This window comes from Nannobrachium achirus (assembly GCF_963921795.1).
Source record: "Nannobrachium achirus genome assembly, chromosome: 24".
In the NCBI taxonomy this organism is placed as follows: domain Eukaryota; kingdom Metazoa; phylum Chordata; class Actinopteri; order Myctophiformes; family Myctophidae; genus Nannobrachium; species Nannobrachium achirus.
The window spans coordinates 40,326,062-40,340,486 of record NC_137831.1 but is presented as its reverse complement, the minus strand read 5'-3'; the positions used below and the strand labels follow the sequence as shown (position 1 = coordinate 40,340,486).

The following is a 14,425-nucleotide window of genomic DNA, read 5'->3' as shown; positions in this document are numbered from 1 at the left end:
TCGGTGCCATATACAGTAGCCTATCTGGCCAACGGTATACATGGAGCTAAGTGATTTTATTGTAGCTCTGTGACCCTGATGAACGGCCTGTACAATCCTCAGTGTTAATTAACCCTTATGGGTCCATTTGGTTACAACTGTACACTCTGAGTTGCAATTAGATTATTACATTATTACTGTGGATTATGGTGTAAAATGTTCTGTTTGAATTAATCTCTGTGTAATGGTGAGGAGACGGAGAAGGAAAGGGTGCAAGGGTACGTGTCGCACCAAATTCTGGGCCCTAGGTACAAGGATTCACTCTTCACTGTACCCACTTGTAGATCTGCTATTTTTGAATAATCGTGTAAACCCCTTGTGACGCCCCTGTGTGCAACAGCAGAACAAATAAGATGTTGGAATTAATTGACAAGTATTATTTTATGTTCCACATAACTGTGAAACATGAAATTACGAGATGCAATTACTGTACTTTTTAATGAATCATGCAACCATACTTTTTTTTAACTCTTGTCCTATTCTCTTGTTAGCACCAAGAAATAGATGCTAAATCTCTCATTGACAATGACATGAACCTCATTCTGATGCAGCAAGATGCTCTGAATGAGAGAATTACATTATTATCCGAAATATAGAATGTATGTAAAGTCGTTTTTGAAGGGCTGTTCGAGGAAGAAACCATTTGTGGATAGTTATAGAGAAGGGGAGAGAGAGAGAGAGAGAGAGAGAGAGAGAATAATGATGTCAAGTCTCACCTCAATAATTGTGTTAAGTCTCACTTCTTGCATTTAATCAGTGGTACTTGTGAGGTGATATGCGCTTTTTCTGTAAACTATTTTGGTTATTTTTTGTTATTGTGACCGTCAGGTCACAGTTACTATCAAAACCTCCACCGGCTGTCTGTCAGTCTGTCCGTCACACGTCACGTCACACTTTTGCCCTACTCCTATCTCCGCCACCGTTGCCCCTATCCATGCCAAACTTTGCACACACACTTCTTGGCTGCCAAACCGTAACCTCATTTCTCACATCCACCATCAGGTGACTGGTGAGGAAATTAGCTTCTGGGTGCACTTCTCAGCAGATTTATTTAAATCCTCACACAGAGACACAATATTTCTATCCAGTTATAATCTCATTAACAATTTAATTAGATTATAATCAAGGACAAGAGGGATTTATTTCTGTTGATTCTTGATATTTCGTTGACCACAGTTCCCCAGGGGTCTATCCATGGCCCACTTTTCCCCCCTTTTACACCAAACCTTTTGTATGAAAATAGCCAATCTACAAGCTCACAATGTGTTGGTTTGCGATGTGTTGGGGGATTGTACATCGGCTATTGTTGCTGAACGTTTGCCTACTATGAAATGTACACATGTGCAGAACAGTGGTGAAGAATAATAGTTGAAGAATTGCAAAGGCTTAAAGGAGTAGTTCACCCCCAAAATGACTTTTTTTTAAACTGTTTTTATTGATTACTCAAACCATGGAGACTTGAGATCAATAATATCTTTTGACAAACATGTCATTACAATAAATTGATTCCTGATGGGGACCCAAATGCATTTGAGTCCCCATCCGGAAACAATGGGGGTAAATTTACTATAATCGTTTGTCACTCCTGCAGTTCATTGGCTAGGACTGCTCACGTGCCGCACTGTTACACCAGAGTTGCTTGCCTACCGAATTCAGTTACCTACCCCGCTACCCGGATGTTGTGATCAAGTGGCGCACTCACGCCTGGAAACACGCTGGAGAATAACAGCAACTTTCCCTTCCCCCACGCTTCTTCACATACCAACAACAACACCGAGCATCAAAGATGTCTTTTCCTTGCTCCGCGTGTTTCCCTCTTTCTGCCAGCGATTCCTGCTTGCTGCGTATATATCAGGGACGTGCTGGGCCCCTGATTCAGCCCGGGAAAAAGAGTTGCAGAGGCCCTCATTGCGTGCTATAGAGAGAGATCTCTCTATAGCGCTGCTGCTACTCAAAGAGTTGCCATTTCAGATCATGACAAGTGACAAGCCAGTGGGCCAATTACATGAGTTATATTTCGTCGTTGTCGGGTGGAAACCTTGTACGTCCAAAACCGTTTGTTTTGTATTTATAATTTTAAGAATGATTTAAACTAGTGAAAACAGCCGATCTACAAGCACACAACGCCTCATTCTTTCCTAATGGCCGGCCTGGACCAGCCAGGAATGAACCGCCCGTTCGGGAGTTGTCCCGCTTTTCCCAATGGCCAGCACGTCCCTGGTATATTATGTTTTAGCTAAATCTCTGTTTGGAAATGCGCACATGTGTGTATGTGCGTTAGATGGCTTGGCATCTGTTGGCAGCTGTGCCTGTGCGCGTGCCTGACAGCGTGCGTGTGCAACGCGAAGCGTGCAAATACTATGATGAGGCCGGCAAAGGCGGCCAAAATACTAGTTTTATACAACATGAAAACATGAAATGGAAGATTTCTGCATAATATTGAGTACTTTCTACTTTTGGTGCTTTGAGTAAATTTTGATTTCCAATACTTTTGTAAATGTACTCTGAATACCAGACATGTACTTGTAACAGTATGGAATACCCCAGAAGTCTATAAAGTTTCCCTAGAACTATAATGTGTTGCCCTGTCAGGCAACCACACTAATCCCTATTGATTCCCTATCCCATTGATTCCTTATTGATTCCCATTCCCATTGATTCCATCAATTTCCAGTGGCAGCGGAAAAGTTACCCTAGTAATCAATAAAGTAATGTCATTGATGATGAAAGTTACGTCATTTTCGAGGAGTTACCCTGCCATTTCCAATGGCAGCGGGGAAAAAAAGTCTATAAAAAGTTACAGGTTACCCTATAAAGTCTACAAGTTTCAGGCAACCACACTAATAATGTGTATATATCGGATGGAATGGCTCCTTTGTGTATCTCAGACTTCATTTGTCCAGCCTGTGACGTCTGTCCTCTATGTCATCATCAGTCGTCTATGACATATCGATGACATAATGACAAATCTGGGCAAGGTCTCAGCTGGTCAGAGCCCCATTATAAAAGGCAATACTTCACAAGGCATAAAGTATTATGTGAAAGGAGATTAGCGGATACATGGACGTACTGCTAAGAAGGTGGGGCTGAGATGGCAGAGACAGGGTGTGCATCTGAGTGTAGATCCGTGTCGCATAGTAATCCAAAAGGTCACTGTGTTGAAGAGGTGACCACCGTACCTGCTTTAATTACATATTTTAATAACATAAGATTATATCGAACTCTGACGACGGAAAACTGACAACCCAATTGTCGACATGGGCAAGGATTACTATGGCATTTTGGGCATTAGCAAACGGTCCTCGAAGGAAGACATAAAGAAAGCGTATCGCCTACAGGCCATGAAGTACCACCCCGACAAGAACAAGTCGCCGGACGCCGAGGACAAGTTCAAGGACGTGGCGGAGGCCTACGACGTCCTGAGCGACCCGGAGAAGAGAGGCATCTACGACCGCATCGGCGAGGAAGGCCTGAAGGGCGGAGGCCACCAAGGAGCCGCTGGCCACGGCGGATCAGGCAGATACTACACCTTCCAGGGGGATCCTCACGTCATCTTCGCGGAGGTCTTCGGGGGCCGCAACCTCTTCGAGCTCTTCGGCGGCGGCAACATGGACGCGCCGGGGATAAGCAGCGGGATGGGGGGCTTGCTCCGTTCGCTCAGCTCCGGGAGAATGGGAGGTACGGGGGGGGTTCCCGTCGCCGGCAACGTGCGCGTGCAGGACCCCGCCGTGGTGCACAACCTGTACGTGACGCTGGAGGAGGTGTTCTCGGGCTGCACCAAGAAGATGAGGATCACCCGCAAGCGTCTGAATCCAGACGGGCAGACGACGAGATCGGAGCCCAAGATCCTCGAGGTGGAGATCAAGAGGGGATGGAAGGAGGGGACCAAAATCACCTTCCCCAAAGAAGGCGACGAGACCCCCACCAACATTCCCGCCGACGTGGTGTTTGTCGTGAAGGACAAGCCGCATCCCGTGTTTCGACGAAGCGGCTCCGACATCCTCTACCACGCCAAGATCTCCCTCAGAGACGCCCTGTGCGGTTGCACGGTCAACGTGCCCTCGTTAGACGGCAAGACCATACCCGTGACGAACACCGACGTCGTGCGGCCAGGATTTAAGCGGCGAGTCAAATACGAGGGGCTCCCTTTGACCAAGTTCCCCACTCCCCGTGGCGACCTGGTGGTGGAATACGAGGTGATATTTCCACAAAGGCTCAGTCAGGGCGCAAAGGATGCGATCGCAGGGGTGCTGCCACTGTCTTAAAGGAGAAGTTCACCCCCAAAATGACTTTTTTTCTATTGATTACTCACACCATGGAGACTTGAGTTCAATAATATTTTTGGGGTTTTTGTCTCATTCCCAAGACAATAATTTGATTACAATAAAATTACCCCCATTGATTCCGGATGGCGACCCAAGTGCATTTGGGTCCCCATCCGGAGTCAATGGGGGTAAATTTACAATAATCAAATTTTTGTCTTTGGAATGCGACAAATACAAAAATATATTATTGAACTCAAGTCTCCATGGCGTGAGTAATCAATAGGAAAAAAAAGTCATTTTGGGGGTGAACTACTCCTTTAAGTGGCAGGCCGGAGCTCCAAGGAGTTTCGCACTGGTTATGAAAGTTCTGATATTGTTTGTGCTCAGAGCTGACCAGACTGACTGGGCTGAACATAACGAATGGCCATTATTTGAACTACAGTATAAGGAGGCTAATGAATCAGCGATTCTCAAACATTTTGAATTTCAAGGACCCTAGTTTACAATGCATTAGGCCCCATAACCGGATAGGAGTGTACAAATGGAAAAAAATGGACTGTAAAGTCCCTATCAGAGTCGGTACCACGGTGAAGAGCTATCCACCGCGGTGTAGTCTTTTTGAGTCATAAAACTACAACGTTGCGTCATTCCTCGCGGTGAAGAGCTTTCCACCGCGAGTCCCGACACATCTCTCTGTTTTTACTTTCAGACAGATAGGCTCTTCACCCCGTTCACAGATTGGTCGATCTAGACCAGTCAGTCACGGTGAATAGGACACTTCACCGTGACTGACTATGATGGCCTTCACTTATTTTCTCACTATGGTGGATAGCTTTACACCTAAAATTTGCGGTGAATAGCTCTTCACCCTTGACTCTGAGAGAGGCTTAAGAGTCCATTTGATGCCATTTGTACGTATATGCTCAGATTTATCCCTGGACCCCACTATGAGAACCACTGCTAATGATAATGAAAGACAGACAGACACGGATAATAACTGTCAACCTTTTGTGGATGGATTTGGGGTTAATGTTCTATCATTTGAGTAGGGATTTTATACTTTGTTTCTTTTGATCATTTGATTTCAGTCCACAGTATTTTAAGAGATTGTGATGTGTTATACAGTCACCCATTGCGTGTCAGTGAAAATGATCAAACTAACCTGAGCAATTCGAGGCTGCTGTGGTGTCAGGAATGGTTTAGGAAATGGACTGTTAAGGTTTGCCTCCATCTTTCATGGGGTGAGAGTTGTCGTTTTTGTTGCATTTTCATGTTCTTATTTTATGTTATTTTTAACAGGCACAGTTATAACATTACACCAGCTACACCATTAAGAATACCGTAAATACAACTTCATACTCCAAATCATTTTAAATACAAATGTTTGTACAGTTTCACTAACCCCAACATTAGATTTCCTAGAATATGCAAATATTGCAGATATTGCCTATGTAGTCGCACATGGTGTTGACTTGAAACCGAGTTTGCCTTCCCTGTTAATTCATTTGTTATTGTGTCCTTTGTTTTTTTACAACAAGGGTTCATATTTTAGATTGTAATTAGAGAAAATAAAAAGTGAGTGTTAAAATGTTTTCATTTGCTTTGTTCTATTGTTGCGACCATAGGTCGCATTTACTACCAAAACCTCCACCGGCTGTCCGTCCGTCAGTGAGTGAGTGAGTGAGTGAGTGAGTCACACGTCACACTTTTGCCCTGCTCATATCTCCGCAACCGTTGCCCCGATCCATGCCAGATTTTGCACACACACTCCTTGCCTGCCAAACTACAACCTCCAAGGACCCCCGGAGCTCCAGGGACCCCCAAGTCCCTGGGGGACCCCCAGGTGTAAAAAATGACCAAATGTGCAAAAATGACCAAATGACCACCCCAACAGGGCTGCTCACAGGGAATTCCTGGGGACCACCCACTCCTGGTGCTCCAGAACGGATGCAAAAGTGGTGACGCCCCCAGTGGAGGACCCCCCTCCACTGCAGCTCACATAAAATGCCGTAACTCGGGCTAGGAGCGTCCGGGAGAGCCGGGGCCGGTACCTATTCGTCCGCCAAGGCAACGCGGACACCCCACCCCTCATTTCTCACATGGCCCTCTTCTAGCGCCACCTTCAGGCCGATTTCTAAAACACATTTTTGGCCACTGCTCCTACAGTTTTGGCCCTAAAATCACGCAAATTGCTACACAGTATGTCTACACTCATCCCATCAACATGAATCTGTCCCATATAGCGCCACCTTCAGGCCGATTTTTAAAAACACATTTTTGGACACTGCTCCTACAGATTTTGCCCTAAAATCACGAAAATCACTACACAGTATGTCTACACTCATGTCATCAACATGGATCAGGAAGATTTTGGAAAAACAAATTTTTGCCCTATTTGTGGAGATAAGTGACCTACGGTCGCTTATCTCCCGATTAGGGAGTCTTACTGGTTTTATTGCCTTTACCGTGCTAGAATGTGGGGCATGCGTACGCATGGGGGCATGCGTACAAGTGGCGTACAAGTGGCTTATTGTGTCTTTTTAGACACAATAAGCCAGCAGTTTCTTTATTGCAATTTACAGTAACACTTATGGACGGGTTTCTGGTCCACGTTACACTGACAAGAACTAGATGCGTGCGCAGGTCGTTACCAAAATTAGCCAAATGAAACCAGCGCTCCCCAAAACAACAGGTTTGGGGATTGGTGGAATTGATTACATGATACAGTCACCTGTGCATTTAGTCTCAATGTTTGTAAACAAGAAACGGGTCCATAGCCCCCATAAGTCACATCGAACCATGAAAGGTTGCATTGTATCTTGGGAATGGGCTTATTCTGTGTAAAATGACATATTTAGCCACTTGTATGCATGCCCCCAACCACTGAAATAAGAATCTATAAAACAATAGAAAGAATTAAATGAAATCAATTTAACACTCATCTTTTATATTCTTTATTTACAATCTAAAACATGAACTCTTGTTGTAAAAAACTAAAGTTGTCCTTTAACTGTTCTGTTGAGGTTTTCAGCGTTTCACTCATTGCTCCATTCACAAAACAATTAAACCCTGCCCACACCAACAACAACAAAAAGAAAGAAGAGATTACATCTGACTGTAGCCTACCATAAGTGAGCACAAGAAAGCTGAGAGAGAGATGAAGCAGGGACCCCCTCTACATATTGTATAAATGTGTGATGCAGATTTTCATCAATTTAATAGATAGATTCATAGACATGTTTGACAGCACTGTCATCGGTCTATGTTGGATTCATGTTAATGTGTATTTTCAGATTTAACCACTTAAATCGTTGATATTTTGTAAACTTGACCTTTCACTATGTACTTGGTCTGCTCTTTTTTACCTCTACAACACCAAACATATATTTGCTGAAAATAGCCGATCTACAAGCTCTCAACGCCTCGCGCTGCGAGGCGTTGAGAGCTTGTAGATCTGCTATTTTTGGCTAAAGTTCTCCTCGGAATAGGGATGCGAGGGTTCAAGTTGTTAATTTAAAAGAATTATCCTATCACACAAGGATTTGGGGGCCCCCCTGTAGTAACTCTAAGGACACCTAGGGGTCCCGGACCCCCTGTTCTAGCGGGTTGAGAGATTAGCTCCAGCCACACAGACAGACCAGCAGATAGACAACCTGACTCCAGCAGAACCAAACCATACAAATTGTGCATAGTTCTCATAGCTCTTTATAGAAAGGTGTTCATCACTTGATTTGTTCAGATTTGCCGGGGAAAAGTTAGTTCAAACTTTGCCTTTGAAATAAAATCCCCACCCTGTGTGAATTCTCCTTTTGCACAAAGTAGTGCAATGCAAGATAGAGGGCGCCAGATCCCTTTGAGTTACACCCTACCACTACTTCCTGTTCATCCACAAAGCATTGATTCTAGCTGTTTTCTCCATTAGATTAAAGTGCTTTCCTTTCACTTTTTTCAACTTTTATTACTTCAAAATAAAATGTATTTGTCTGCCTCATCTTGTTACCATCCCAAGTTGAAAAAAAGTGAAAAGAAAGCACTTTAATCTAATGGAGAAAACAACTAGAATCAATGCTCTGTGGATCAACAGGAAGTAGTGGTAGGGTGTGACTCAAAGGGATCTGGCGCCCTCTATCTTGCACTGCACTACTTTGTGCAAAACGAGAATTGAACGTGAGTGTCGACACCTGCATTAAGCCCACGTCAGCTCACCGTTGTCTCCTGTGCCTTTGTCTCCCCCTGCAGGAACTTCTACTACATCACCATGCTGCGCGACCCTGTGTCGCGCTACCTCAGCGAGTGGAAGCACGTGCAGCGCGGCGCCACCTGGAAGACCGCGCTGCACATGTGCGACGGGCGGCTCCCGACGCGGGACGAGCTGCCCGCCTGCTACGCCGGCGACGACTGGACCGGCGTGCCGCTGTCCACCTTCATGGACTGCCCGTCTAACCTGGCCAACAACCGGCAGGTGCGCATGCTCGCCGACCTGAGCCTGGTGGGCTGCTACAACGCGTCGTCCATGGGTGAGCTGGAGCGCGGCCGCGCGCTGCTGGCCAGTGCCAAGGCCAACCTGCGCAACATGGCCTTCTACGGCCTGACGGAGTTCCAGCGCAAGACGCAGTACCTGTTCGAGCGGACGTTCGGCCTGCGCTTCCTCCAGGCCTTCACGCAGATCAACAGCACGCGGGCCGCCGGCGTGGGCATCAGCGAGAAGGTGCGCTGGCGCATCGAGGCGCTGAACGCGCTGGACGTGGAGCTCTACGAGTACGCCAAGGAGCTGTTCCTGCGGCGCTACCAGCTCGGCCGGCAGCGGCAGCATCGCCAGGACCGCCTCAGGAGGCGGGAGGAGAGGCAGCAGAGGCAGAGGCTCCTCCACCGGACCTACCTGGCCTCGCTCTGGAGGCTGGGAGGAGGAGGAGGAGGAGAGGACGAGGGGGACGAGGGGGAGAAAGACGAAGTGTTGAAGGACGATGTCGTCACCACAGAGGACTACAGTAGCCAAGTGGTGCGGTGGTGAGGAGCGGGGGGGTCGTCGGAAAACCAAGAAGACTCAAAGAAGGAGAAGTCACGCCCACACCACGTCTACGCGCCATGACACTTTCGGTGGCAAACTCACACCGGAAGTTCGATGAATAACATTGGAGTTTCTGAGCGCCGGCTGGGACAGCTCATGAACAAAAAATAATTCTGAGCGATCGGTGCTAGTTTTGCCACCGAGAGTGTCATGGCGCATGGATGTGGAGCCAAAAAACACATTGTGTCCTTTCTTGCTGAGAGGTTCTTTGCGGAGAACCAGGAATTGGCAGGCAGGGGGGTGTTGGACCAAATTCTGGGCCCTGGGCTACAAGGATTCACTGCGGGGCCCCCATGAAAGTTCTTCATAGGGGGAGGAGGGGGTTTAACCCATCCCAGCAAGCACGGTCAGGACATGGACCAATCAGTGACTCGATTGGGGCCAGATCACAGCCCATATATGGGGATGATCTTGACGTCATTACCAGGACGCCATAAGGACCTTTTTGTTTGACAGGATTTGTGTCGGTTGAAATCAGGTCAGATAAATATCATAACTAGTCAGATATGTCCCAGAATATAACCACATATGCTCATATTTCAACTAACATTACAAACAATAACAATAATCCTGTCAAACAAAAAGTCCATGACGTCCTGGTAATGGAAACGGCATAGAGCGCTCGTTTTCAGTTATTGTCCACGACATTGCAAGCGGCGCGAAGGCCAGCGGACCTTGGTCCTGCTCTTCGCGCCCGAGCACCGCAGGCGCGAGTGCCCGCGAAGAGCCGGCCGCGCGAGTTACGAAGCCGTGGTGAATGCAATCGTTCTATTTATGGCCTGGGCATAAATAGATGGCCTGGGCATAAACGCAATGATAATTGGTTTTTGGTGCACCTCGCGCGGTCCAAGTGACTACAACGGAGCGCTCCCTACGTCCGGTTCAGCAAATCACAAGCTTCAAAAATGAGTTCGGGGCATGGTTATCCATCTTTCCCAGTGGGATCCATAATCACGCATCACTGATTGGTCCAGGTCCTGACGTGCTTGCTGGGATTTAGACTGGGAGCGCTTTATTACGCGTTATTTTGTGCTTTGACTATTGAAAAATAGCAGATATACATGCTCACAGCGCGGCACTGCGAGCTTGTAGATCTGCCATTTTTGAAAAATCGTGGAAATGTCTTTGAATATGTTTTAAGAAACCTATGTTTCTATGTCAGTGGTGCTCAAACATTTTCATGTGAAGGACCCCCAAAATGATATGTATTTGGCCACCACGGACCAACCATCTCAAAATATTTAGTTCCAGGGAGTGACCCCCCCAGAAGCAAAATTTTAGGTTCGCTTAAAAAATACATATATTCAAAGATTTGCACACATTCTCACGACTTTTCAAAAATAGCAGATCTACAAGCTTGCAGTGAGCTTGTAGATCTGCTATTTTTCAATAGCTAAAGTATAAAATAACTCCAGGTCCCTCCACCTTGGGCCCCAGTAACTCAGTCCCGCTTTTCCCCCACCCTGCAGTGACGCCCCTGGTGGCAGGTGACGAGTGCGGATGTGCGGTTTGACCCGTGGACTGACGGGCGGTGCTTCATTCTGCGCCTCCATCTGACTCTCTCTTCTCCCCCTCCCTCTCTCTCTCTCTCTCTCTCTCTCATGCTCCTGCCATCCTTTTATTTCTAACCCAACCACGCCTTTGACTTCCGAGTCAAAGAGTCAAAGACTGCCGAGCGGTGTCTTAATATTTAACGATGGATGTACTATTTCGTCCCGAGAGACTTCAGCGTTTTATATTTTTATGTTCACACGTTTCTTCTTTCTTTTGTATTGTGGTCAATTATTATTGTTTTGGACAGGCCCAACTTGTACGGTTTAATTCATGCATTATTGTTGGTCGTTCTCGCAGCGGTTGAAAAGAAAGGTTTCCATAAATTCCAGCAGGAGTTCTCAATAGTAGGGATGGGACGATATGAAAATGTCATATCACGATTATTGTGACAAAAGAAATCACGATTTACGATATTATCACGATAATCAAAATCCATTATCCTGGGGCGGAACATTTGCCAAAAAATAGCAGATCTACAAGCTCACAACGCGTCGCGTTGCGACGCGTTGTGAGCTTGTAGATCGGCTATTTTTTGGCAAAGACATTTGATAGAGAGTGAAAAAAAGACTGTAAAGTACGTATATTCTAAAAGTACCTTTTACAAATTATAGAGGGTTTATGCGGTACCGGATACGCAGCTCGGCAAATAAAAGGTGAATTGATCCCAGTGCATGACGGAGGACGATATCACGATAAATGAAATCTCCACGATACGATTATCGTGAGTGTATCTCGATAAACTATAATATCGCGTATCGTCCCATCCCTGCTAAATAGGAATGCCAAAGAGGGCGTGTGGTGTTTGTGATCTGTTATCTATCGCTATGTTGATCGGTGAAATATTCTAATTTATCTGTTGAGTGTGAGACATGTAAAAGACAGACATGGCAAACATTCCACAGTGTGTGCTGTTCCTTGATTGATTAGGCTGCTTTGTACATAAATGGAGGCAATTTCTTTGCAGGAAATGCTGCTCAATAAAGATACCCCCAGCATCCATTGATCTGTGGTTTCCCGTAATGAGCCGTCTCCTTTGTTTGCGGACGCGTGTGCGAGCGTCCGACGCGCGCACACATTCCGCTTCCTCTCAGAGTGCGGTGTCTATAAATAGAAACATAGTTGCGTGCCAGAACGCTTCATGTTCGCGATCTGCCTACTTTCTTTGACGTAAACAGTTATCTGCATGTTAACGCACACACACACGCACACACACACACACACGCACACACGCACGCGTTAACTTATCGTCGTTGTCGGGTGTCCAAAACTGTTTGTTTTGCATTTATCATTTTAAAAATGATTTAAACTAGTGAAAACAGACGATCTACCAGCACACAACGCCTCGCACCACGAGGCGTTGAGTGCTTGTAGATCTGCTGTTTTCACTACTTTTGTGCGACGGCCTTGTACGATGAAGCAGGGCTTTGCTTTGCGAAAACACTTGCAAATTTGAAACTTGGAGATACGAGTTTTCTGCCCGACAGTGACGTTATACTTTACTATACTTTTGAGGACGTAAACATTTTTCTGACGGTAATTTATGCCGCTTGCGTCTTATTCTTGCATGCTATGAATCTGTCACACTGCAACTCTAACCACTAAGGCCTAGACCAGACGAATCTGGATATTTCATATATCCCAGATTTTCAGATATCCAAATAGAAAAATATCTAGGTTCAACACGACAAAGCTATATATCTAGGTCTAAAATAATCGGAGTCCCCAGACCTCCACTAAGGGGACATACAAGCACACACACAGTAAAGTCTTCAGAGATATCCGTGTTCCATGCCTACACAGATCTAGTGAATCGGATATTTTTCGATATCTTCACTTATTTATTTTCAAAAGTATCCAGTTTCGCGGCCCGAAATAACCAGCTCCGTGTGGCTGCAAGCCCCAATCGCACAAATAAATGTCTAGCTTCAGAAATATCCAGATTTGTGTAGCCGGCACCTAAACCTAACCTCCCAATACCAAATTTCATCCTGGATTTCTTCCCTAATTGTAAGTCTAAAGGTAGTTTTTAACCGTAAAACAACAGTTTCTCTTATGAGGACAGCGGCGTCGGTTCAGAAAAAGCTAAGGTATGGCAACATGACTGGTGTCTTGCAAGACACCAGTCATGTTGCCATACCTTAGCAACAGGCACGATTACAGTACATTTTATTGTTTTCCCCTGTATCCAAGGTATGGCAGCTGCCATAGCTTGCCATACCCAATTGACGCCTCTGTATGAGGACTCACAAGTATACTAATTCAAGCCCTCACGCACTGACGAGCTCACACACACACGCACTCGCACGCGCGCGCGCACGCACGCACGCACGCACGCACGCACGCACGCACGCACGCACGCACGCACGCACGCACGCACGCACGCACACACGCGCACGGCTTGGCTAAGGACTGCAAGTAGTGCCACGGGGCCTGAAAGACAGGCTGTCCGGGACAATTCCAGCGCTCTTACATCAACGGCGAGAAAAAAAGCTGGTATTTCGACCATTAGGCACTGGTTATGGGCACTTCCCCTTCCCAAATCGGTCATTTGAAGTTCAATTGACCATGGCTCTGGCACATCAGAAATCATAGGGTGCCCGGAGGGGGTTGGCGCAATGCCTCCCCCTCCTGCCATCCTTTGATAACGTCACTGTCGAGAAGAAACCTCGTGTCTCCAAGTTTCAAATACTTTTTTTCACCAAGTAAAGTCCTGCTTCGTCATAAAAGGCCGTCGCACAAAAGTAGTGGAAACAGCCGGTCTACAAGCACACAACGCCGGCGTTGTGTGCTTGTAGATCTGCTATTTTCACTTGTTTGGTTCATTTTTAAAATGATAAATACAAACCGAACGGTCTTGGACATACAAGGTTTCCACCCGACAATGACGATAATATACATACTATGTACGGTACATACCGTGCCTGGAGCTCAGTGCACCTTCCTGTATAGCAGGGGTCTTCAACAGGGGGTCCGGGACCCCTAGGGGGTCCTCAGAGTTACTACAGGGGCTCCTCCAAATCTCCCAATCCTTTTTATATTAACAACTTGAACCCATAGTGTCCATATTCTGAGAACTGTAGCAAAAAATAGCAGATCTACAAGCTCACAACGCCTCGCGCTGCGAGGCGTTGTGAGCTTGTAGATCTGCTATTTTTGGCAAAGAGGTTTGGTGTAAAGGGGAACAAGAGCAGACTATGTACAGAGTGAAAGGTCAAGTTTATTAAGTGTTGACGGTTCAAGTGGTTAAATATCTGAAAACACAAATTGACATGAATCCAAATTAAATTGATGATTGTGCCCTCAAACAATGAATCTATATGGAATCTATGAAAAGGTTGTGGGGGTCCCTGCTTCATCTCTCTCTCAACTAAGGGGTCCTTGGCCTGAAAACGTTGAAGACCCCTGCCGTATAGGCGATCCCCGTGAAATGCGAGTTTCCTAAATGGTTGCTTAATATTAATATCCAATTTTTTCCATCTCTGGAAAAAAGGGCTGGCTC

The 14,425-nt window shown here is 46.1% G+C and overlaps 2 protein-coding genes across 2 annotated transcripts in view; both read left to right on the top strand.

The window, feature by feature from the left end:
* LOC308280358 (heparan-sulfate 6-O-sulfotransferase 3-B-like) overlaps positions 1–9,315 on the top strand; it is a gene marked incomplete at both ends in the record, with an annotated part of 60,647 nt that extends 51,332 nt beyond the window's left edge. Inside the window, one exon of the mRNA XM_080720620.1 lies at positions 8,544–9,315. Coding sequence (XP_080576746.1) covers positions 8,544–9,315 — 772 coding nt within the window. The remainder of the gene's footprint in view (positions 1–8,543) is intronic.
* Positions 3,297–4,304, top strand: LOC308280359 (dnaJ homolog subfamily B member 1-like; the record flags this gene model as incomplete). The annotated part of the gene is made up of 1 exon (XM_080720621.1): positions 3,297–4,304. One exon carries the CDS (start codon positions 3,297–3,299, stop codon positions 4,302–4,304), a length of 1,008 nt encoding a protein of 335 aa, XP_080576747.1.
* Positions 9,316–14,425: the final 5,110 nt, after the last annotated feature.